This window comes from Pelodiscus sinensis, chromosome 4 (assembly GCF_049634645.1).
Source record: "Pelodiscus sinensis isolate JC-2024 chromosome 4, ASM4963464v1, whole genome shotgun sequence".
Classification (NCBI taxonomy): Eukaryota; Metazoa; Chordata; order Testudines; family Trionychidae; genus Pelodiscus; species Pelodiscus sinensis.
In genome coordinates, this window is record NC_134714.1 from 72,913,123 (window position 1) to 72,937,524 (window position 24,402).

Here is a 24,402-nt window from a genome sequence, read left to right on the forward strand (position 1 = left end):
GATATGAATACTTTTCGTTGACAACTACTGGTCTAGTCCATTCCCCACTTCTCATGGCAGAACTAAGTATTATCTAGAACAGGAGTGGCCAACCCGTTACAGGCAAAGAGCCAAAATAGTTGTGCATATAGTGCAAAGAGCCAGGGGGAAAAAGTTGTGGAGCAAAATAATAATACAAAAAAAGATGCCCCAGCTGCGTTAGGTCAAGTAGGAAAAAAAAAAAAAAAAAGAAGCAGCCACCCCCCAGGGTTGAAAGAGAGAGAAAAAAGGAGGACTGCCCTTTAAGAAACGCAGTTAAAGGCATTTTGGCCACATCAGACCCAAGATGGGTCGCCACCATCTTGAAGACATCATTTTGAATGGCCACGCTAGACAGCTACCCTACACAGGGAGCCGGGAGCCATTTTCCGGGGCGCAGGGGCAGCTTCGTGAGCTGCACTTTCGGGGGAGGGGAAGAGCCACATGCGGCTCACGAGTTGCGGGTTGGCCACAGCTGATCTAGACCATCCTTGACAGGTGTTTGTCTGAGGGTACGTCTAGACTACATGCCTGTCGCCAGAGGCATGTAGATTAGGCTACCAGACATAGTAAAATGAAGTGGTGATTTAAATAATCGCTGCTTCATTTAAATTTACATGGCTGCCGCGCTGAGCCGACAAACAGCTGATCAGCTGTTTGTCGGCTCAGCGCGGCAGCCATGTAAATTTAAATGAAGCAGCGATTATTTAAATCACCACTTCATTTTACTATGTCTGGTAGCCTAATCTACATGCCTCTGGTGACAGAGGCATGTAGTCTAGACGTACCCTAACTTTCATTTAAACATCTCTAATGATAGAGATTCCACAACCTCTTTAGGTAATTTACCGTGCTAAATCACCGTGACATTTTAGGAATTTTTCCTAATGTACAACCAAAATTGTCATTGCTGTAATTTAAGCCTATTGCTTCTTATCCTATTCTCAGAGATTAAGGATAACATTTTTTCTTCCTTGCAACAACCTTTTAGGTATTTAAAAACGGATGACAGGATACTGAGCTGTCATATCCCTCTTAATCTTCTCTTCTCTAGGCTAAACAAACTCATTTTCTTCAATCTTCCCTCATAGGTCATGTTTTCTAGACCTTTAATCATTTTTTCATTATCATTTTATCATAGAATACTAGGACTGGAAGGGAGTCCAGTCTCCTGCCCTTATGGCAGGACCCAATACTTTCTAGACCATCCTTGAAAGACATTTATCTAACCTACTCTTAAATATCTCCAGAAATGGAGATTCCACAACTTCCCTAGGTAATTTATTCCAGTGTTTAACCATTCTGACAGTTAGGAACTTTTTCCTAATGTCCAACCTAAACCTCCCTTGCTGCAGTTTAAGCCCATTGCTTCTTGTTCTATCCTCAGAGGCCAGGAAGAACATGTTTTCTCCCTCCTCCTTATGACATCCTTTTAGATACCTGAGAACTGCTATCATGTCCCCCTTCAATCTTCTCTTTTCTAAACTAAACAAACCCAATTCTTTCAGTCTTCCTTCATAGGTTATGTTCTCTAGACCTTTAATCATTCTTTTTGCTCTTCTCTGGACCTTCTCCAATTTCTCCACATCTTTCTTGAAATGTGGTGCTTAGAACTGGACCCGATATTCCAACTGAGGCCTAACCAGCTCAGAGTAGAGTGAAAGAATGATTTCTCGTGTCTTGCTCACAACTCACCTGTTAATGCATCCTAGAATCATGTTTGCTTTTTTTGCAACAGTGTCACACTGTTGACTCATATTTAGCTTGTGGTCCACTATAACCCCTAGATCTCTTTCTGCTGTACTCCTTCCAAGACAGTTGCTTCCCATTCTGTATGTGTGAAACTGTTGTTCCTTCCTAAGTGGAGCACTTTGCATTTGTCCTTATTAAACTTCATCCTGTTTACCTCAGACCATTTCTCCAGTTTGTCTAGATCATTTTGAACTATGACCTTATCCTCCAAAGCAGTTGCAACCCCTCCTAACTTGATATCTGCAAACTTAATAAGCGTACTTTCAATGCCAATATCTAAATCGCTGATGAAGATATTGAACGGAACCGGTCCCAAAACAGACCCCTGCGGAACACCATTTGTTATACATTTCCAGCAGGATTGTGAACCATTAATAACTACTCTCTGGGAACGGTTATCCAGCCAGTTATGCACCCACCTTATAGTAGCCCCATCTAAGTTATATTTGCCTAGTTTATTGATAAGTATATCATGAGAGACCGTATGAAATGCCTTACTAAAGTCTAGGCATACCACGTCCACCGCTTCTCCCTTATCCACAAGGCTCGTTATCCTATCCAAGAAAGCTATCAGGTTGGTTTGACATGATTTGTTCTTTACAAATCCATGCTGGCTGTTCCCTGTCACCTTATCATCTTCCAAGTATTTGCAGATGATTTCCTTAATCATGATATATCCCTCCCAAATGGAAGTTTCCACTTCATGACTCTTACAAAGTGGGCTCCCAGCCCACTAAAGCTTATGCCCAAATATATTTGTCTTTAAAGTGCACAGGACTCCTTGTTTTTTTTGTTTTTTTTTTTTTGCTGAAACGGACATACATGGCTACCCCTCTGAAACTTTAAAGTTTTCACTGCTCTTTTCTGGACTTTCTCCAATTTGTCCACATCTTTCCTGAAATGTGGTGCCAAGAAATGAAGACAATACTCCAGTTGAAGCCTAATCAGCACAGAGTGCAAGAATTACTTGTAATGTCTTGCTCACAATATGCCTGCTAATACATGCCAGAAAAATGTTTGCTTTTTCTGCAGTAGAGTTACACTGTTCTGTTTTCTTTCATAAGATTGCACATTCTTCTTAAGTAGATAGGCCAAGTTTACTCATGAGCAAATGATCTAATCAAACAAATACTACATAATTTGATACAGTTCTGACCAAGAGGTTACTGAGAATCAGTGGTAGAGGTGTAAGAATGAGTAGGACTGGAGCAGTGGAGGGTGCTACAACTCACAACTGAGATGTATTGGCGGAGCAGCATAAAGGGCTTGGGAACTGGAAAAACAAAAAATGAGCATCAGGTTATGATTTAAGAGCATTGCAATAGTTGTTTGTGGGAAGTTTGCACAATGCTGGGCTACACTTTGCCAGGTTCTATTCCTTGCTAATAGTCTCCCATTGTCATGAGCAATAATCCATCCACAAAGATAAAAAAGGTGAGACTTATCCCTTTTCTTGGTACAAAGTACATTATCTACAGTCATCCCAATTTTTCAAGTTTTTTCATTAGTTGTTCTCCACAATCAACCCAGGGAAAGTAGGGCTGTCCCCTGACATAACATACACTAGAGTTGGCACAGATTCAGGCAATAAGCCCTTCAGATAGACAAATATTTTGCATCCTATGCTGAACTGGAAATTGAAATGATGCAGAATCAGGAATATATTGTATTTAATGGTGAAAATATTATAAATGAGGCTGAGTAATGGAAGGCTCCTTAATAACCTATCTAACCAATCCCTTCTCAATCTGATGTTACTTTTTGAAAAAACAAACATTTATTGTTAAATATACAACTTTCATTTTCAAATATCAGTGATATGGATTAAAATAACTTTCAAGTTCTAAACCATCTATCTTGATGTATACTCTTTATAAAGTTGAACACTAGAGATGCTAAGATGCTGTTGCAAACTGCAGGAGGTCACAACATCTCCTACCTACCAGTCATCACACAGAATTAAAAAGTGCACCCATGCACTGATTACAAAAGGTCACGGGACACGTGACCCCAGCACAAAGATGGCATCTCTTAGCAAGTTCTGACCATGTCCTTTCCTTGAGCAGCAGGGCCAGCACTTCACACTGAATGGTGGTAAAGAGGTGGAAAAGGCATCTCAGGCAGTCTGCTATAGTTTTCTATAGTTCTTACACACCAATTCAATAATTTTATGGACTCTGTACATAAAGCTCCACTTTGGTGATTTATATAATATATTGCAGTCCAGTTGTCTACCATTAGTCTGAAAGGCCCCTGATGTTGAATAGATGTTGCAGCAAGCATAACGGATTGCTTCGAGACTGAGAATGCTCATATGGAAAGACATTTGTTGGCGGGGTCCATTTGCCTTGGGCTCTGAAATCCTGGAAATAAGCACCTCAGGCGGGGTGGAGGTGGGGGAGTGGGTCTTTTTTGGGGGAAGGACATGCAAATAGAATTTCCACACAGACCTTCGGGGGATCATTCCATTACCTGAGGCAGTCGAGGACCTCAGAGGTACTGACACCTGCTTGGACAGGTTGTGCTTATTGTGGGTGTAGGCAGACATGAGCTAGGCATGGAGATATCAGAAGTGTAGTCTTGCTGGGGTGATACAAATTTAGATTTGCCTTCTGGCCCAAGCATTGAAGACAAATAAAACAGAAGAGTAGCAGGCTGGGTCAGCTAGTAAACTGACATTGTGACTCTCAATCTCAAGACACAGGTGACTGAGAAAGAACTGGAGTAATGGTGATCAATTGTAGTTTTGCTACCTTTTAATTTAACTAAAAGTCCTCTTGAGGTACAATACAAAGAGAACTGAAGTTCCAGATCAACCATCTCTCTACCATTTATTGCATACTTTTAGCATGTCCCCTCTTTTTTGCCTTCTCTCTAGGAGACTGGGTGGCTCTAATGGAGGGTAATAGATTACAGTCATTTCTTTATATTCAATTTAGATGAGTAATAATCAAATGTTATTAGTATCCGACAGCTAGTCCAGCCTATAAATAATTAGCTAAGTTAGTTCTGTACCTTATGGATAGATAGCCATCTCACAAAACCCACTATATTAGATACTAATTAGCCACCTTGTTGGCAGTCTCAGCAGACAGACCAAAACAATCAGATGACAAGCTTCATAATTAGAGTTCACTTACTGTGTTTATGATCTTTAGTATTTTTTTTAAACATGACATTTCTTAAAATCTCAGTATAATTTTCCAGAGCCTCACTGTAGTAGGAAGGAGCTCTGTAGTGCACAAAGAAAACCCACTGATTAAAATATTCTATATTGGAATCTTGTGCATTACCACTCCAGTTTATTCAGTATGTACAACAGTAGAACCAAAACACAACATAAATAGGCATAAACCTGCAGCTTTATTTTGTCAGTAACTTGCTTCTCACCTCCACTAGAGGACTCTTTGATAAAGCCATTCACATATCTGTATATTCTGATGTATACACTTACACATTCTGCTTCATACATTACATAGGGTGACCACACGTCCTGTTTTGGCAGGGACAGTTGCTTTTTTAAGCCCTGTTTTGGCTTTCCAGACCTTTTGGGCAAAACTGGGCATTTGTCCCCTTTGCTCTTGCCAACTTGATTAACTGGCAAGAGCAACTAGGACAAATGCCCACTTTTGGTATGCTTTGGTGGAGGGGAGTGAGGAGGCCCATGCAGGGGGCAGGGCAAGGCTCAGGTGAGGGACAGGCAGGGCATGGGCAAACAGCGATGTCAGCTCTATGGGGCGAGAGAGGGTAGGGCCTGGGTGAGCAGTGACCCCAGTCCCATGAACAGGGCAGAGGGGGGCCTCAGGTGGGCCCGGTGAGGGCAGGAGACAGGGAGGGTTTGGGCCAGCCTTGTGTGGGGAAGGGAAGTGAGGGGCCTCTGTCCTGCCCTGGGTAATGTCCCATTTTCCTTTGTGAAAATACAGACAGCTTACATTACACAAGCTTCTCTATACTTTTCCTGGGAAACAGTATGGTAGTGGGAAAACATACTGGTATAAAGACTCGTCATATTTGAGGATTCTGATGTGTCACAATTAACAGAGACTGAAAAATGAAAACAAATTCAATTCCTAATTCTGACTCTAATATACCAGCAGTCTTTTTCTTATGCACACATTGCAATTTTCATTTTGAAATATTGATCAGCTCAGGATGACTAACATTTCTGATGCTACTATGTGAATTGGGAGCATGAAGCTTCTTCCTAATGCGGACCACACAGCAAAGCAGAACGAATAATACAGAAATTCCAAAATATTGACATTAGCTATTTTATAATCAGCTTACATCTACACATGAGTTCCTTTAGCAAACAAGTGCCGCCTCACTGGCACACATATACACTGTAGGGAACAATCCTGAACCAACAGAAGCTTGACTAATGTCTGTGATTGTGTGTGTTGCTCCTCTGTCACAATACTTCTTATTCTATATGCTGCTAACCACAGAGTAACTGCTAGCTTTTAGATTGGCCTTATGGAATTTGGAAACTCATGTCATGGACCAGGGGTTGGCAACCTTTTCAAACCAAAGAGTCAGACTACATGAAAATTCAGAACAAGTGGTGAACAAAGAGCCATATAAGAATGCATATTTGCATGACTGAAAATATACAACATAATATAATTAAATGACATAATAATTAATAATTGCATAAATGAAACATTGTACTCACAGACTTTATTTAATGGGACTTCTGCTCCTGCATCTTTTCACACATTTCTTTGTAGTTTACATCATAACTGGTCAAATCCAACTTCCTGCATGCATTCAGGCTATCTTCTGTCAATCTTATGGGAGGGGGCTAGTGAGGTGCGGGTGCAGGAAACTGGGTTGCGGTGTACAAGGGCCCAGGGCACAAGGATGGGTTGTGTGGAAATGCAGGAGTGTTATGGCAGGAGTCTGGGGATGTGGGTATATGAGGGACTCAGGGCAGGGTACTCAGGTGTATGATGGACTCAGGGTTGATGTGTGTGGGGGTGTAGGAGGGCTATAATGCCGCAGCCAGATGGGGTCTGGGACCCAAATGGGGTTTTTTTGGGCCAGGCTTTATTTGTAAATAAAGTAAAATATGTCCAGCAGAAAAGGTTTCAACATTGTCTTGATTTATGGCAGGAGTGGGGAACCTTTTTTGGGTTGGGGGCCACTGACCCTCCCCCCCCAAAAAAATCAGTCGGAGACCACACAAGTGAGAAGCAAAAAAGAAAACAAAAACCCCACAAAACACCAACCCCCTCCCCCCCCATCCTCACTGATGTGACCCCTAACGGGAACACCTCACTCCCCTGGTGCTCCAGTGCCATAGTGGGGGAAAAGGGAAGACTGAGGTTCAAGGCCTCAAGCCAGATTAACTCTTCTGGGGATCTGTGGTTAGTGGATTTTGTGGCTCACCCCCAGGCTCTAGGGTGGGGCCAAAAATGAGGGATAAGTGTGCAGGACAGGGCTACCAGTAAATGGGATAGGGATGGGAGTGCAAGATATGGGCGGGAGAAGATACGAAGTCCGGCCAGTGGGCAGCATGCTTGGCCATGGGGCAGGAGTGGGCTGGGAGCAGGCTGCCCTGGCTGGGGGCAGGTGGGATTCTGGCCAGCTGGACAGGGGGCAGAGGGTGTCTGGTCAGGGGGAAGAGAGGATCCTGGCCAGGGGGCAGAGGGAAGTAGGGGGGATTCTGGCCCAGGGATAGGGAGAAGGGATTGGGTGTCTGGCCAGGGGGTTAGGGGTTGGGAGGATTTTGGCCAGGGGGCAGGTGCTGTCTGGCTGGAGAGGTGAGTGAGGAGGTGGGAGTCTGGGCATGAGGGGCACTTACTTGCATGTAACATGCCTCCTGCCGCTTCCATTCCCCGGAAGCTTCCAGGCAGGATTCGCAGGGGAAGCTTCCAGGAAAGTGTTTCCCAGAGGGACGAAAAAGAGCAGTGTGCATGGAGCCATTTTGGCTGCTTGTTTCCCGCATGCTGAGGGAAGGAAAAAAGCAATGCACCAAGGCATATTTTGCTCCACTTGTTCCCTGCACCAGAGCCTCAGGGCTTTCTTCCCCCCCCCCCCCGGTCCTCTCCCCGGAAGCTGGCGCTGAAGCTCCAGTCTTGCGCAGGGGGGCAGTAAGGCTGTAGCACCAGCACGGCTCCTTGCTGCAAGGGGAGCAAGAGCAAGGGTGCCATTTTGGGAGGGGGCAACAGGGTGCCCAGTTTTAGCTTTTCACTCCATTCCCCAGATGCTAAAGGAGTGAGGGGAAAGTGCTTCCAATCCATGCCTGCCTCTCACACCTGGCTGGTGAAGGGATTGCAAGTACTTTCCCTTTAGTGTCCAGGGAATGGGATGAAAAGCTAGCTGTGTCCCCGAGCACACAGGTGCTTAGGGTTGCCAGATAGTTTAACCAAAAATACCAAACACCCTCTCCTGCCTCCCTCCCCCTCCGAAAAAAATCCAAACCCTGTTGAAGAAAAAAAAAGGAGGGGGGGAGACCAAAGTTATTGAAGGGGAAAAAAAAACCCAAACAAACCAGCATGGCCCCTTTAAGGCCTTCGGGTTGTGGGTTTGTTTTTTTTTTGCTGGCAGCCATCTTGTTTTCTTACTCTGTGCGGGAAGAAAGCTCCCCTGCGGAACCAGGTAAGGTGCAGGGGGGTCCGGGAGCTGGGGGAGTGGGTGGGCCAGGGGCTGGGCCTGGTTGCTGAGTGTGGTATGGTTGCCAGGTGTCTGATATTTTTGCCTCCTGACAGGGCAAAAAGAAAATACCAGACATTTTACATGTCTGATATGTTCTGATTTTTTTTTTTACCAGACAGGAGGTGAAAATACCGGACTGTCCGGGTCAGTCCCGGACACCTGGCAACCCTACAGGTGCTGCCCCCCTACCCTCCTGAAATGGTGCTCGTGGGAAAGGGGGGGGGCTGAGTTGGGGCTCCAGAAGAGCCATATCTGGCTCCCTAGAGAGCCATATTTGGCTCATGAGCCATAAGTTGCCGACCCCTGCCATGGACTAACCACTACCTTAATTCAATATGAGGGATATCTCCTCTCTACATGAGGGGTCTGTTCCAAGAGTCTGCCTTCAGAGACTACTCAATCTGAATATTTCCAGAAGGCTTCGGAAAAAAAGTTCATCTGATAGGTCATTCTATATCAGTGATTGTGGTGACACCACAATCAAAGTGTCCTCAGCCACCTCTTTCCTGGCTTTGGCCTTACAAGCAACCTTAGTTTATAGATGGCTTGCAACAAAGTGAATCAGGAGGGAACAGAGTGCCAGTGGTGCCAATGCAGGCCATAGTCAAATAACTGTAACAAAGATTTTTTTTAAGATGGCTTCTTGGGCAATGTTTGAATTGCCTGATGGGAGAGACTAGCCCTGGCCCTTTCACTTCTGCCTGAAGCTTTTCCCCTGCCCTGCCCCTTTTAACCCCACTCCCCTGCTAGAGCCCAGAGCACTCCCCAACATCTTTCACCTAGCCAAGCAGTCTTCAATGGCATAGAGGCTTCCAAGAATACGTTCAAATTTAGCAGGCACATCATTACATGGAAAAATCTGAAATAGCCCGTTAATATTAGATGAATAACCAGGTAAGACAGAAATAACAAATGTGACAGACATTCACAAAAGGCCCATAGTAACAAACTGACATATATAATAATAAGTTGAGATCAGTGATATACTGACCTGAATGAAAAAGATACTTCACCATTAGTAAGGTAAGGAAATACAAATAAGGAGAAAAGGAAACATCCCTGACTGAATAGGTATCAAACATAACAATGTCAGCATAGCATAGTATAAACACGACAGTCTAGCCTAGGAGCGATAAGAGAATAAGATGTAGTCCTTGGGACATGCCAGAATGATGGTAACTGGGAGGAAAGAAAAGGTGATGAGGAAGATGCTGGCTAATACCTCAGGTTGTGTTAGAAAGAATGGTGTGAATGGAAATGATATGGAAATATAGATGTACATTCCCTATCTATCCTATGAATTGGGGTGTTTGTGACTATGCTAACTGTATTAATAAAGTATATTTGTAAATACACAAGAGTTCATATAATGTGAATGTTGCAACAGTGCACATCAGGGTTCCCAATCACAGAATGATTAAATACTGGGTCTGATCCTGAGACATAGGACCTGTTAACCCTAAAAGGTGGTAACTGGAAATTCATATGTAATCTAAGATCAGGCAACAGCGTGAGGCACGTGACTCCATGACAGCATCTGCAAAAATTGTAACTAGCAGCTTTGTTTTGAGTACTGGGCAGCTTGATTAATTCAAGCTGCCTACACACTTGATAGCTAATTTAAGTTCCACTTATGATGAAAAATAAAAACTTATTTTTAATTTACATATCATCCTCTTTAGTCCAAGGTTCACTTTATTCAACAGACTCCAGTACATACAAAGTTAGGTCTTCCCTGGTTTCTGGAAAGAACGGGGCTCACTGTTGATAGAAACAAAAGACAGAACTATGTAGCACTTTAAAGACCAACAAGATGGTTTATTAGTCTTTAAAGTGCTACATAGTTCTGTCTTTTGTTTCTGCTAGACCAGACTAACACGACTGCATCTCTATCACTGTTGATGGAAAGTATCAGTGAATCCTTGAGGCTGAGCTGAGTGCCAGTTTCCACTGAAAAAGCACATGTGCAGCTAATAAAATAATCATTTGATTTTGGTGATGTGTCTAGTTATCACTCCATAGCAATCTCCCAAATGTGATTAAGATTTATCACATTTATCTAGTTGTCAAATGTTCTCCTTGACCCTTGTCCCCTTGGGTACAGATTGAGATACAGATACAGCCTGGTGGCTGTGTGGGTTGCATTACTGGATGGATCACTTTCTGGCCACAGATAAACCGTCATGTTTCCGTACTGGAATTTGCAGATTTAGGAGCTGCCTTCAATACCAGTGAGTATGAAGTGTTGTTGACTCACCTGCAGACCCAAGTGAGAGTATGTGGGGCTGTTGTTGGGTGGCTTTATTCTTATCTTGTTTAATTTCTCATTGTCTGGATAATAGAAGAATGGGAGAAGTCTAGCTGGCTGAAACTAGGTTTTGATAAGACCGAGTTGCTGGTTGGCTGGTGGAGGTGACCAGAAGATACAGTAAGATTAATATCTGCCTCATAATTAAGGGTTCATGTCCTGTTTTTGTTGTTTATGTCCACAATTTAAGGTAAAGATGCAGAACCTTTTCTGGGTTGGGGGCCGCTGACCCAAAGAAAAATCAGTCGGGGGCTGCACACAAATGAGAAGTGCAAAAAAACCAAACCAAAAAATCTCATTGATGTGGCCCAAAACTGAGAAGGAGAAAGATATTCCTCACATTCTCCTCATCGACCAGAGCCTAGGAGAGCCCAGGTTGGTAGATTTTGAGTGCTCCAGCACTGGGCTCCCAGGACTTAGGTTCCTCACCCCCAATTTAATAATTGGACTAGATTACCAGCTGCTACTAAGTAACCAGGTAGCAACACCAGCAAGGACATATGACACATGATACTGTGAAGATTTCTTTTTTTATAACCACGTCTCTCCCTGTGTTATACCATTGCAGCAGTGGCCACCAGAGGCTTGAGCCAGAACTCTGTTTATATATAAAAGAGAGAGAGAGAGAGAGAGTGTTTCTGGCTGGGTATTTTCATCTTTAATTTGGAACCTGCCTCCACCATTAGTCTAAAACAGCCCAAATCTATTCTTAAGGGAATTTTGCAGATCTCATCTATTATGGCTGGCTTTTGGCAAGGAGAAGGAATTGTAAGCACAGCAAGGAGTGTGTACTACTAGCAATTTGGTATTTGTTTGCTGGAGGAACTATTTAGTCAAAGGCACTTAGTGCAACTGAATAGGAACTCTAAGTAAAAGAACATGAAAAATAACCCCTATTGATGGTTGAATTCAGCATTGTTACTTAAGTTTTATGATGGCATAATCCCACTAATTTCAGTGGAATTATGCCATTTTAACACTAGAATAATTCAGGGCAAATTAAACTTTTATAAAATTCAAAAACTTTTCTGTAACACGAGTCAACTAAAAAGTCTGTGTGAGAAAGGGGTTTAGTACGATTTTTTCAGATGAGCTGCATAACTGCCCTGTGGTGTCACCAACTGAGTCATACGGGGCATCCACAGCTCATACCTTGTAAAATCTTTATAACCACACTATTCCACATTCCTTTTAGCTATATTTGCAAAATACTTTTCAATCCTTGAGGATGAAACACACTACATTACTATTAATTTATTATTATCTGAAGCCATGAACTGGTTGAGTTGTCATTATGAAGGCAAAGCTTTAACATCTGAATGGCATTTTAAAAAATATTTAAATCACAGCCAAACAATAGTTGTTAATTCTGACTCTTGCTGAAGCAATAATGAACAGTTTCATTCTAGATAGATGGAGAAACAAAACATTTTTGGAAAGTACTTGAATTCTGAAGTAAAAGGCAAAACAACATTGTAACTGGACCTGTTAACAGGATCAACATTATTCTTCAGGGAATGGTATAGTCATTGTGAAGTGCAAGGGAAAACAGTACTTATATCATAGCTTAATTAGGCATGTTCAGATGGGAGGTTTTAGGCTTACTCTGAAAACACCAAGTATTGGTCACTGCTAGGGACAGGATATTGGATCTGTTCTGGCATGACAAATAATTCAATATGTTTGTCAGGAAATGCCATTCGTGGATATTTTCTTCACTGTGATATTATGACGGTATTAAGAAGCTATTATGGTGAAGAGGAGCAGATGAATAGCTTACACCTAAAGGAGTTTTTCAAGGAAAGTCTCATCTCCAGGTAACAAAACTACTCACCTTCAGTTGGTCATTTGCACATAGAAGGTAATATTTTTGATTACACAAAAGGAAATAATGCAGTTTTCCTGATACTCAAAAGAACAGTACATTGATAATACCAATTCACAATTCACACTCTTTGTATCTTTACAACTTTATATGTACTGGAGACAGAGCGGATGAGAATATTTGCTTTGTAAGGAAAATATGAAATTTATGAAGCTGTGCATGTAGTTAAGTACCGATCCAAACTCCCCCAGATAATTAGAAACCCTCACTTTCAGCAGATTGCTTCTGCCCTAAAAAGCAGCGATGTGCTTTGTGCACATATTTCTGAAACTGCAGACTCTGCATTTTGTTTAAAGAGTTAGTGTGCTGATAAGTCTATCTTAACATCCTCTGCTGTGCCAGTTTAACAAGCACAATACCAGTGGGTTTTCTTGCCCCTCCTTTCTGTCTTATGCACAGTACAATCTGGTGTAGGGACTGAAGGTAGATTTGTAAACTGGCAACAGCAGCATGCAGTACAAATCTAAGAAGCTGATCCATGGCACTGCAGTAGAAGTGCAACTTGATTTTATCACAAAAGGCACAGAAGATGGTATTTTTCCAGAAGGGGAATCCTTTCTACAATCATGGAAGTCTTCCAGCCCACCAGGCCAGTATGTAGAAAGCATATATCAACTGTTATGATTATTGAGCTGTCTTTAAACTGATTCAGAAAAGTACAATTGATCTCAGTCGCTTGAACCAACAGCCTGATTGAAAAATGATGCAAACATCAGCAAAATGTACAATACACTTGCAAAAGGTTTTATCTTGATGAATAAAACAGCACCAAAGAATCCATCAGTAAATAATTCAATGTCTAAAAGCACCACATTAAAGTATCCTCAAATTTATAGTACCATTTAATTGACCTTCAGAAAGAGACTGTCTGCTACACAGCTCATTTTTGCTGATCCTGTTTTGATTCCTAATGAGAGATTTTACTGTAACATTTTAAAAGCAGGCAACCACCTCTGTGACACAATCCATTCTATCAGTAGTTTGAAACTCATGCAGTTAGATCATGTAGTTGTGCCACTTAATCTGGAAAACAAGTAATAACACAGACAACATGCAGCATCACCTACCATTCTGCAACATATCAGTGGAGTCTGCAAAACTGAATTGGAGCATCTAACAGGCACTGAATAATCAAGGTACTGTCGTACTACAATTTCCAAAGCTCATTATAGATTTCTTGAATGTACTAGTCTCAGTCACTCAAATGAATGTCTCAATATATGTTTGTCATTTCCTATTCTTTTTGTTAACACACTGGCAGATTACAGTACTGTTGGATGACTAATGAAAACATCTGTGATATTCTTACTCCTTTATGCATCAGCTATGGCTTTATAAAATCTATGTTTCAAACACCGAGGGAAACTCTTGGAAAATGATCAGTAACATTTGTGTATTTTACCCCTTTCAATTTATTGTGTTGGATGCTTTACAAATTCTTGAGAGTGAGACAGAAGGAGATTTGCATACAAAATAGATACTGTAAATGCATGCCGATGTATAAAAAGACAGAATAGGGAAATCTTTCTTGGCCTCCAACTACTGTACTTGAAAACAAGACAGTTACAGGCTTAAGGAATGAAATGTTTTTTCATATGATCATAAAAAGTAGAGTTGTAAGACTGCGTACAGCCTAGGTGCACGGAAGGAGCTGGTTGTAGTGATGCTGGAGCGGGTTCTATATCAACTTAAGCATAGATCAGAATAGTTGAAAGGCTAATCTACACTTCAGTGGCTGGCTGTGAGACCCAATCTGGGTTAGCCAGAGTGTAGTATATTCATAGAATCATAGAGCTGAAAGAGACCTCAGGAGGTCATCAAGTCTAGCCTCCTGCCCAAGGCAGGACCAATCCCAACTAAATCAACCCAACCAGGGCTTTGTGAAGCCAAGACTTAAAAACCTCTAGAGATGGAGATTCCACCACCTCCCTAGGAAATGCATTCCAGTGCTTCACCACCTTCCTACTGAAATAGTTTTTCCTAATATCCAACCTAGACCTCTCCCACTGTAACTTGAGACCATTTCTCCTTGTTGTGCCATCCGTCACTACTGTGAACAGCCTTTCTCAGTTCTCTTTGGAACCTTCCTTCAGGAAGTTGAAGGCTGCTATCAAATCCCCCCTCACTCTTCTCTTCTGTAGACTAAACAAACCCAAATCCCCCAGTCTCTCCTCATAAATCATGCACTCCAGCCCTCTAATCATTTTAGTTGCCCTCCGATGGACCCTCTCCAATGCGTCCATATCCTTCCTGTAGTTGGGGGCCCAGCACTGGACACAATACTCCAGATGTGGTCTGACTAGAGCCGAATAAAGGGGAATAATCACTTCTCTGGATCTGCTGGCAATGCTCCTCCTAATGCATCCTAATATGCCATTAGCCTTCTTGGCTACAAGGGCACACTGTTGACTCAGATCCAGCTTCTCGTCCACTGTAATCCACAGGTCCTTTTCTGCAGAACTGCTACTTAGCCAGTCCGTACCCAGCCTGTAATAATGCTTGGGATTCTTCCTTCCCAAGTACAGGATTCTACACTTGTCCTTGTTGAACCTCATCAGATATCTTTTAGCCCAATCCTCTAATCTGTCCAGGTCAATCTGAACCCTATTCCTGCCCTCCAGCGTATCTACCTCTCCCCTTAGCTTAGTGTCATCTGTGAACTTGCTGAGGACGCAATCCATCTCCTCATCCAAGTCATTAATAAAGATGTTGAACAAAACCGGTCCTAGAACAGATCCTTGGGGCACTCCACTAGAAACCGACCACCAATATAACACAGAGCCGTTGATCACTACCCATTGGGCCCGACAGTCTAACCAGCTTTCTATCCATCTTACAGTCCAGTTATCCAATCCATGCTTCCTTAATTTGCTGGCAGGAATATTGTGGGAGACCGTATCAAAAGCTTTGCTAAAGTCAAGACATATTACATACACTGACTTTCCCATAGCCACAGAGCCAGTTACCTCATCAAAGAAGCTAATCAGATTGGTCAGGCACGACTTGCCCATCGTGAATCCATGTTGATGATTCCTGATCACTTTCTCCTCTTCCAAGTGCTTCAAAATGGATTCCATGAGGATCCCTTCCATGATTTTCCGGGGACTGAGGTAAGGCTGACTGGTCTGTATTTCCCTGGATTTATCTTTCTTCCCAGACACACCTCTTTCACATCCCTTCTCACATCCTGTTGTGAAGACTGCAGAGGGCTGGGGAAATTAATAGTCGTCTTTGCCTTGTCTACATCTCCTAGGGACTGTCCCATGTTAAGGGAACTTACTTTTTACTCAGACAAAACTCTCACTGACATCAATGACATTTATTTCCTGAGGAAGGGTTGGAAAAGGATTTGGCTCATGGTGATTAACCCTTATTTGTCTTCTCATGTTCATTTAGTAGAGGTAGTAGATTGCAAAATCATGGATGCAGCTGGGCATAAAGACAAGGTATGTCAAAAGAATGTTTTGTATATCAATAATCTAGATGTTGAATAATGACTAGATACTGCATCTAATTCAGAATTTTCCAGTGGGTTCTATACTGTTCTTATGGCATTCCATTCCTCTTACCTTCTTTATTTCCTTTTTGCATGTGTTCAAAATGGTGCTTTTTGTCTTGAGAATACAGGTTGCTTTCATGATAAGACTGGAATAATGATAAAAACTTTGGCTACTAAGATAAAATGGGGCTATGTATAAATTTCATCCTGTGTCCAATAGCAGCTAAAAGATCAGTCTTCATTAACATCTCGTGCCTCCTAACTAATGTTACTGCTAATAGGAATACTGTTTCCTTGACCTCATCATCTGTGGGCTCACGATGTCAGAGCACTCAGAATGACATGCATATTTCTGTGAAATCTTCCTAATTCCTTTAAAACATTCCTCTGTCTTTGAAGAGTAACTTATTTTGTTCCAGTGTATTTATGAATTATTTTGGCAAATACCCATTAAACTGACACAGACCCCATAAAGGGGGAGACAAAGGTGGTGGTCATGGTGTTGGCTTCTTTACTGTGGTACCATTGTCTATTAGGAAGTCATTGTGCTGTTGATGTCTGGATTAAGATCTAATTGCATGTCACTGGCTGCTAGTAGTCTGCTTGTGTACTTCCATCCACAGGCACTGACCTGTGAAGTATTGGGATCTCCTTGGTGATGAGAAACTCAGGATTAAGGCTGTGTCAGTAGTGATTGTTAAGTAGTGACATACCAACTTCTGAGTCTTAGCTTTGTAGTTGAATGACTAGCTTTCACAGGGCAAGTTGAAAATGTAAATGGGTCAAAAATAATTGAGGACAAATTAGCTTTGATTTCCCTGGCACAATGGAAGGAAGGCCCTGATCTATACCTGAATGGGGTTGTTGGATAGTGGTCAGACCAGGGAAGTTGAGTGTTTGTGGTGTTCCCAAAGGCCCATCCTAGGCTTCAATTCAGGTCCAGTGTGAGAATCCAGATACAGCCTGACAAAATCTCTTGATTTCCATGTGGACCAGGAGATTAAATACTAAGTTATCCTTAGACTTTGAACCGAAGCTGAGATCAGCAAACCTTGGGGATCCCAGCATGATAATTAACAGCAGGTCCCTTAGTTCTTTTACAAAGTTAGCAGGGTTTTCAGTTATGCATCTGGAGGCCATTAAGACTGTTAAGTTCTTTTTTGTCCTTTTATTCACAGATAATATGGATGTACTCAAATGTTTTCATTTCAGAGATGGAACATTTTCAGTTATGTTTGGAAGGGAATAATGTTTTTGATGATTGATACTGCAAAAAGTAACAATACCAAAAAGTTTGCTGACACCAAGAAAGATGACAATGACCAGGTGGGTGTAAGATTAAACATGGTGCCAAAGTTAATGTCCTTCTTGAGCCCTCATGTAAAATGGAACAGATGACATACATTGAGAGATGGCTACAGACAAAAATGGGGCTAACTTTAATCACTGCCAAGTTCTTCAAAACACGAGACAAAGGCACAGAAGCCTCCTCATATACCTAGTCTGATACATGGCTACTTGATATAGTTTCTTATAATTGTTTCTTAATTTATAATAATTTTTATAAGGATTAAGATTTGAGTATAAATACAAAGACAGAGGGTCAAATTCATCTCTGGTGTGAGTGGGTTCAACTCCCATTGAAGTACGTGGGAGATATTTCTGGTTATGCAATGAATTTGGTCCTTAAAACTGTCAGATCACAGAAACTGCAATGATGAATGTGAGGCCCTTCACACTGGGTCCAAAGCCTTGGGTTTCTCCTATAATAGAACATCAAAGCACCTCCTCGGTTAATTTGTGCTCAGGGTGTTTAAAACAAAGGGAAAAACATATATACAAGGCTAAACTCATATCTCCAAGGCAAAACCGATATGGAGAATTTTGCTCAGATACAGACATTTTGTATGTAAAAAAAATTGTTTTTTTCAAAACCTCTCTTTTTTAGCAGCCACATCTGAAATAGATGTTTATATATGAGAAGTCATAGGAAAAGTCACAGGGGTGGTTTTTTTGTATATAACATAATACAACAGTATACAGATAAGCTAAATAAGTAGGGAAAAGGTAGCAAAGGAGAAACTGGATTTTGCCGGAGGCCAGTAATTCAGAGATTCACTGATGGGTATCAACGCAACATATGGAGTTGCAGATGCATATTAATTTCTGAGACACACTGGGTGCATCTAGACTGCAGAGGGTTTTTTCAGAAAAATGGCTGTTTTTCCGAAAAAAACTTCACTTAACATCCACACTGCTATTGTGTTCTTTCGAAAGAAAATTGAAAGAACACAGGTTTTTTTCCGACTTGCAGTCTAGATGTACCCATTGTCTCATGTGCCAAGATCTGCTTAGAGAAGAGTGAGGCTATGTCTACTTTACTAGGTTATTTTGAAATAAGTTATTTCAAAATAATAACTCCCAAAATAACTATTTTGAAATAAGCTTATTCCTCTTCACAAGCAGGAGTTATTTCAAAATAACAGGCCCATTATTTTGAAATAACAGGCTTGATAGTGTAGACGCTCACCTTGTAATTTTGAAATGACTCCCCAGTGTAGACATGTCCTGAGTGTGTACTGGGGGGAAATGAGGAGGGCCTGTCTTATGTCACACCTTGGAACCTGTTTATAAGGGTTCTGTAGGCTAGTGGACCTGATCAAACAATTGTTCACACCTAGTTCAGTTTGTAGTTCTTATCTTGGGGTTCTGTTTATTCTTTAACTCTGGAAAACTGAATAATACACAAAGCAACAGTCCCATTCTTAACTGAGATTGAGAGGCCCACTGGCCGCTGACAGCTTAATGAGCTGCCTGACACAGGGTAGATATTTAGAGCTTGTCTGCCCGCTTGCAGCATTCTGCTGCAGCCACAAGAGAATGCACATCCAGCCCTTTCCTGGTTCAGGCATTCTCATGGAGCTAAGGCTTTTCTTTATATCCTCTACCTCGGAATAATCATACCTAATCACTAGATATTGCACAACTCCATCAAATGAATCTCAAGAGCTGCCTGTTGGGGCTCCTCTGTTGAATGGGAGTGGCTTCTCCCTGGGCCCTCTGATCCTTACAGGGGCATATGAACAACATAGTGTGAGATTCCAAGAGGGATGATCTGTTCTTTGAGGTCAACCTAGAGCTATGATAATCTTGCTTTAGCAAGTGCAGATACAAAAACAATGGGTTGCTGAATTCATCCACATCCTCCAAGGGCTAAAGATATTATTCCTGAGGAAATTATGGGTGTATAGATGTGTCTTTTCTGTGAGATTTTTCAGGTGTTGTGCAGATACCTTGTAATCAGAAGGAATGGCTACTAGCTAATTTTATGGCCCAATCTTGTAGCCTTTAGTTAACTGTCATGAGGATACTAATAATGAATGGTTTTAGGCCTGGAGTTTTAGTGTGCTTTTCATGAGTTTTTTAATTATTTATGGTTTGTTGGTCTTTAAGTAGAATTTAAAATTATGCTCAAGGTTCTCTTGTTAACAGAGGCTATGATAGGTTGCTCTTACCCTCTTTTATTACTATCTGTTATAATATATGACACACAAAAATACTCATCATTAACCTTACATTATTTCTAGGGCCCTACAAAATTCATGGTCATAGGATTTTAAATATTAATAAATGTCATTATTTCAGTTATTTAAATCTGAAATTTCAGGGTGTTGTGATTGTAGGGGTCTTGACCCAAAAAGGAATTGTGTGTGTGTGTGTTTGCAAAGTTATTGTAGGGGGTATTTGCGATACTGCTTCCCTTACTTCTGTGCTGCTGCCTTCAGAGCTGGGCAGCTGGAAAGCAGCAGCTGCTGCACAGAGCTAGGGATGTGAAGGACTAGTTGACAAGCAAATGCTTATTGTTTAGGTGACAGGATAGTTGACTAGTCACTTTCCCTCCCTTACTGCCTTTATCCAGTAGAGGCAGCAAGGGGGGAGAAGAGGGAATACTTCAAAGCGGCAGCGCTGCTTGAATCCTGGGGCCAGACCCCGGGCTCTACATAGTGCTGTCGCTTTGAAATGTCGTGTGCAGCCTGGGGCAAGCTGGGGTGCTCCCAGGCTGCACGTGGCATTTCAAAGCAGCAGCACCACGTGGAGCCCGGGATCATCTGGGGACTCCTCTGCTGACCCTGGGCTCTGTGCAGTGCTTCCACTTTGAAATGCTGCAGGGAGCCCAGCGTCAGGCTCCTCGTGGCATTTCAAAGTGGCAGCGCCTCACAGAGCCCAGGGTCAGCGGGAGAGTTCCCCCCCGCTCTTCCCCGCTGACCCTGGGCTCCACGTGGTGCTTTCACCTTTGAAATGTAGCAACAACCCATGGGCTGCAAAATGCATCGACTATTAGATTAGTCAATTAGTTGATACTTAACATCCTTACACAGAGCCCAGCTCTTGAGGCTGAGCAGAAGAGGATGGTATGATGTGGTATTGCCACTCTTACATCTGCATCGCTGCCCTCAGAGCTGGGCTTTCAGTCTGCATCCACCTCCTTCCAGCCACCCAACTCTGAAGACAGCAGCACAGAAGTAAGGGTGGCATGGTTTGATATTGCCACCCTTCCTTCTGCACTGTTGCTGGTGAGGCACTGCCTTCAGAGCTGGGTACCCAATGAACAGTCAGTGTCCTCTGGTCCCCCAGTTCTGAAGGCAGTACAGAAGGGTGGCAATATTGGTTGTACCTCCCTTAACAGGGACTCCCTGGTCCAGCAACATCCATGGTCTCCCTTTTGTGAAATGCTGTTCTCCCTCCCATGGAATTTGTATAATATAGGCTAAAAGCACATAAAGCACCAGATTTCATGGGGGAGGGAGAGACCATGGTTTGTGACATGTTTTTCATGACAGTGACTTTGGAAGGGCCTTAGTTATTTCCTAATCCAGACCCCAAGTAATATCCAGTATATGACAGTATGTGTATTTCAGGGCAAAAAACACTCTGGATAGTTCCATCGATTCCATGAGATCTAAAGTTGACCTACTAAAGTTATTATCAGCATGGGCATGATAATGAGTGGCATAATATGAATGTAATTATGACCAAAGAAGGGGTGGGAAAACCTCAGGGCCAGGGGGCCAAATGTGGCCTCCAGCTTGCCTGGATTCAGTCCCCAAGGATCATGGCTCACCTCTCCCCAGCATTGGGGAGCCCATGTCTATTGCGGGGCTGGACCACACAAAGTCTACAAGCCTGGGTCCCACTAGGCTCTAGTCTGCAAGGGGAATGTGGGGAGTATCTTTCTCCTTCTCAGTTGGGGCCACGTCAGTGAGGGTCTTTTATTTTGGAGAAGGGCTTCTCACTAGTATGCGTCCTCTGACTCATTTTTCTGTGGGTCAGTGTCTCTTGACCCAAAAAAGGTTCCCCACCCCTGGATTAAAGAGTTGTAATAGTGATGTCAACAGAAAAACACCCCTCTGGAATGCTTCCATACCATATGTTTTATTCCTTACTTGCACTATCTTTAAAAGTCCAACTCCTGAAGGATCAAGTTGTTTTCTGGTATGGGTGAATAATATCAGCACTCTCAGTACTAACAGAATGTGAAACAGTTGCAGCATCATTAACTTAATCAAAGTCTTGGGTGCCATATAGGCCAGTGCACTGGTGCATAAACATTCAGTTTGGTGCTTGCAGTCCTCAGCACCAGCATGGCAGCGGTAGCTGAACCAACCAGGATAAAATGTTATTAAGTATAACAGTAACTGGTATTTTCCATGCTCAGAGCTTTACACATATAGCCTCTGGGTGACCCTACCTGTGCTGGCATGCATGTGCCTGAACGTTCCAAGTGTTTTTAAAAATGGTGCTCACCAATCTGGTAGGCCTGTCTCCGCTGTGTTCTGGAAACCCTGTGTCCCTTCTTCTTTAAAAGCATCTGGCTTCCTGAGGGTAAAGGAATCAGAAGGGGAGTAAAGAGCTTGGGAAGAGGAGTGTCTCCTGAGGTGAAAGTAATGGTCTAGACCCATGGTGTCCAATCTGTTCCGAAGCAGTAGTGAACTAGCTATAGTGAACTAGCCACACTCAACTGGTCAAATAGTCACATTGTTCAAGCCAAATAGCCACATGTGGCTAGCATGTTGGACACCACAGATCTAGACGCAGCCACATTACCCCGAGTGGCTCAGAAAGTTCAAAGACATTGTGGAGATGATCTCTCTCAGTTAGGTCAGCAAATAGGAGAAAATGGATTTGTGAGATAACATTATCTGTCCTTTCAGATATATTTTGGGCTGCTCACAAAGAAGAAAGTGAAGAAGCTATGGAAGCCTTTGAGGACATTGAGCATGCCCATCTGCCAGCAACAGTGCTGCTGAGTATAATGATCATGTTTTATTTTCTTCCAGGGAATAAGAAGAAACTTCTTCCCTCTTGATTTCAAGAGAAATCAAAATGAAGGGTGCTAAGCACACTGAGATTTTTGTGAAGGACCTGAAAAAATGGACAATCTTTGGAGAAGGCCTCCAACTAAATATTTAATTTTCACATGCCTAGTGGAGGCATACAAAGATAAAGTAAGAGGAAGGGGAATGCAAACTTTGGGGCAAACCTAAAGTTAGTTCATGCACTGACTAGCCATGCAGTAAACCCAATTTATTCCTCAGGAAAAGGGTTAAAGGCATCTTAAAGGTCATGCTCTTGATTGCAAGGAAGAAAGGTACAATATCTATCCTACTTCCCTACCTTAGTGATTGATTATAGCACCACTTCATTCCCAGAGGAGCCAGTCTGATCACTCTATTCAACTATAGGATACAACTACTGTTATGAGGGAGCATAGCTAATAGAGACAAAAGTATCCAGAATAATTGGTATCTGGTTTTAGGATCCCATTTGAACCAGCTTATCATGTACTTTATTTTCCCTCACAAAGAAAAAACTTTTAATAGCTCTCTCTGTTCATTTTAAAGATAATTAACTTGATATGAAATCTTTAAAACGCATCTTCTGGAATATTAAAATAAGATGTGTGAAACCAAAATGGACATCTCAACCATGAGATATTGTTTTGCAATTCTGGAACAAGTAGTTTAATACTTTTCAGGGACCAAGGGATGCTGCAGAATATGACAGATATAATTAATCTTCTCAATTTTTTTCAGGTATGTTGTCTTAATGATACGTAGTTTGCTCTCATTAGCCATTCCAGCAAAGATTTCTCTTATATATGATCAGATACTTGCTAAACAATGTCAGCATGCATGAAAAAAAATCCTGAAACCAAGCTTTTCTGACAAACTTGTAGTTTATACATCTAGGACTTCAGTTTCTGTTTGATGGTCTCCTATCCTTGGATAACGACTCTTCATGCAGGCCTTAGTGCCTTATGTTTAATTCCATTGCTTGTGTCAGAGAGCATTTCTAGATGTAGACTCGGTGCAACACAGGAGGAAGTGGAGAAATGCTGTAATAAGCCACCTTCAAAGTTCTCACCTGATCCTGGTCACTGCTCTACTCTCCAGAAATTGTGGACTTAACAGGGACATTTGTTTTATGGTTCATTAAAATCTGTAACACACTGGACTGCCTGCTAATCTTAGCTGCCCACTTCAAACCTTTTATGAATAACACTAATCCCCCAATTGCTCACTTTATTTAAAATGATTTGTCCCTAACATGCATTATGCATTCTGCTTAAAAAACTGACCCAACTTGTATTTAAGCTCAGTCAGTCTGCTTCCTTCCCTAGACATGGAAAAAAAAGCTTTGTCGCTCAAAAATGTGTATCTTCCACCAACAGAAGTTGTCCTGTCTCTCATAGAATATTCTGTCAGCCTGTATTTTCTCCTACAAGAAGACTGTATGGAACTATGGAAATGTCTAAATGATAGAAGGTATTCTCAAACTGAGGGCTGTGAATCCTAAGATGGTTGAGTGATTATTACACTGGGTATCACAAGATGTCAGCCTTTACCCCCAAATCATGCTTGACCTCCCATATTTAAGTGTTAAATATATATAAAAAGTATATTTAATTTATAACGGGCGAGGGAAGGGGTCATACTCAGGGTCTTGTTGTGTGAAAGTGGTCATCAGTACAAAAGTTTGAGAACCACAAAATTGGTTATAAGGGAATCCAAAATAGCTTTTCATAGGCCAAGTTTTTTTTTAATTAATTTGAAACTAAGTATTTTAACAACACCAAAATCTGATTTCCAATATTCTATCATTATAATTCATTGTTATATTATTCATCAATCTTTAACTCTCTCAGTGTTAGCCTTAATCTGTACATTGTATATTACTGCCTGTTATCTATTAACAAATGATTGAAATCAATAGAATATT

The 24,402-nt window shown here is 41.9% G+C and overlaps 1 protein-coding gene across 18 annotated transcripts in view; it reads right to left on the minus strand.

Moving 5' to 3' along the window:
* The window catches only part of GPHN (gephyrin), a 535,888-nt gene that overhangs the window by 12,436 nt on the left and 499,050 nt on the right, over positions 1–24,402 (minus strand). For 10 of the 18 annotated variants that reach the window (XM_075927415.1, XM_075927413.1, XM_075927409.1 and 7 more), the window contains one exon: positions 21,928–21,999. The exons of the other annotated variants lie outside the window; for them this stretch is intronic. In XM_075927415.1, coding sequence (XP_075783530.1) covers positions 21,928–21,999 — 72 coding nt within the window. The remainder of the gene's footprint in view (positions 1–21,927; positions 22,000–24,402) is intronic. 18 annotated transcript variants of the gene reach the window in all.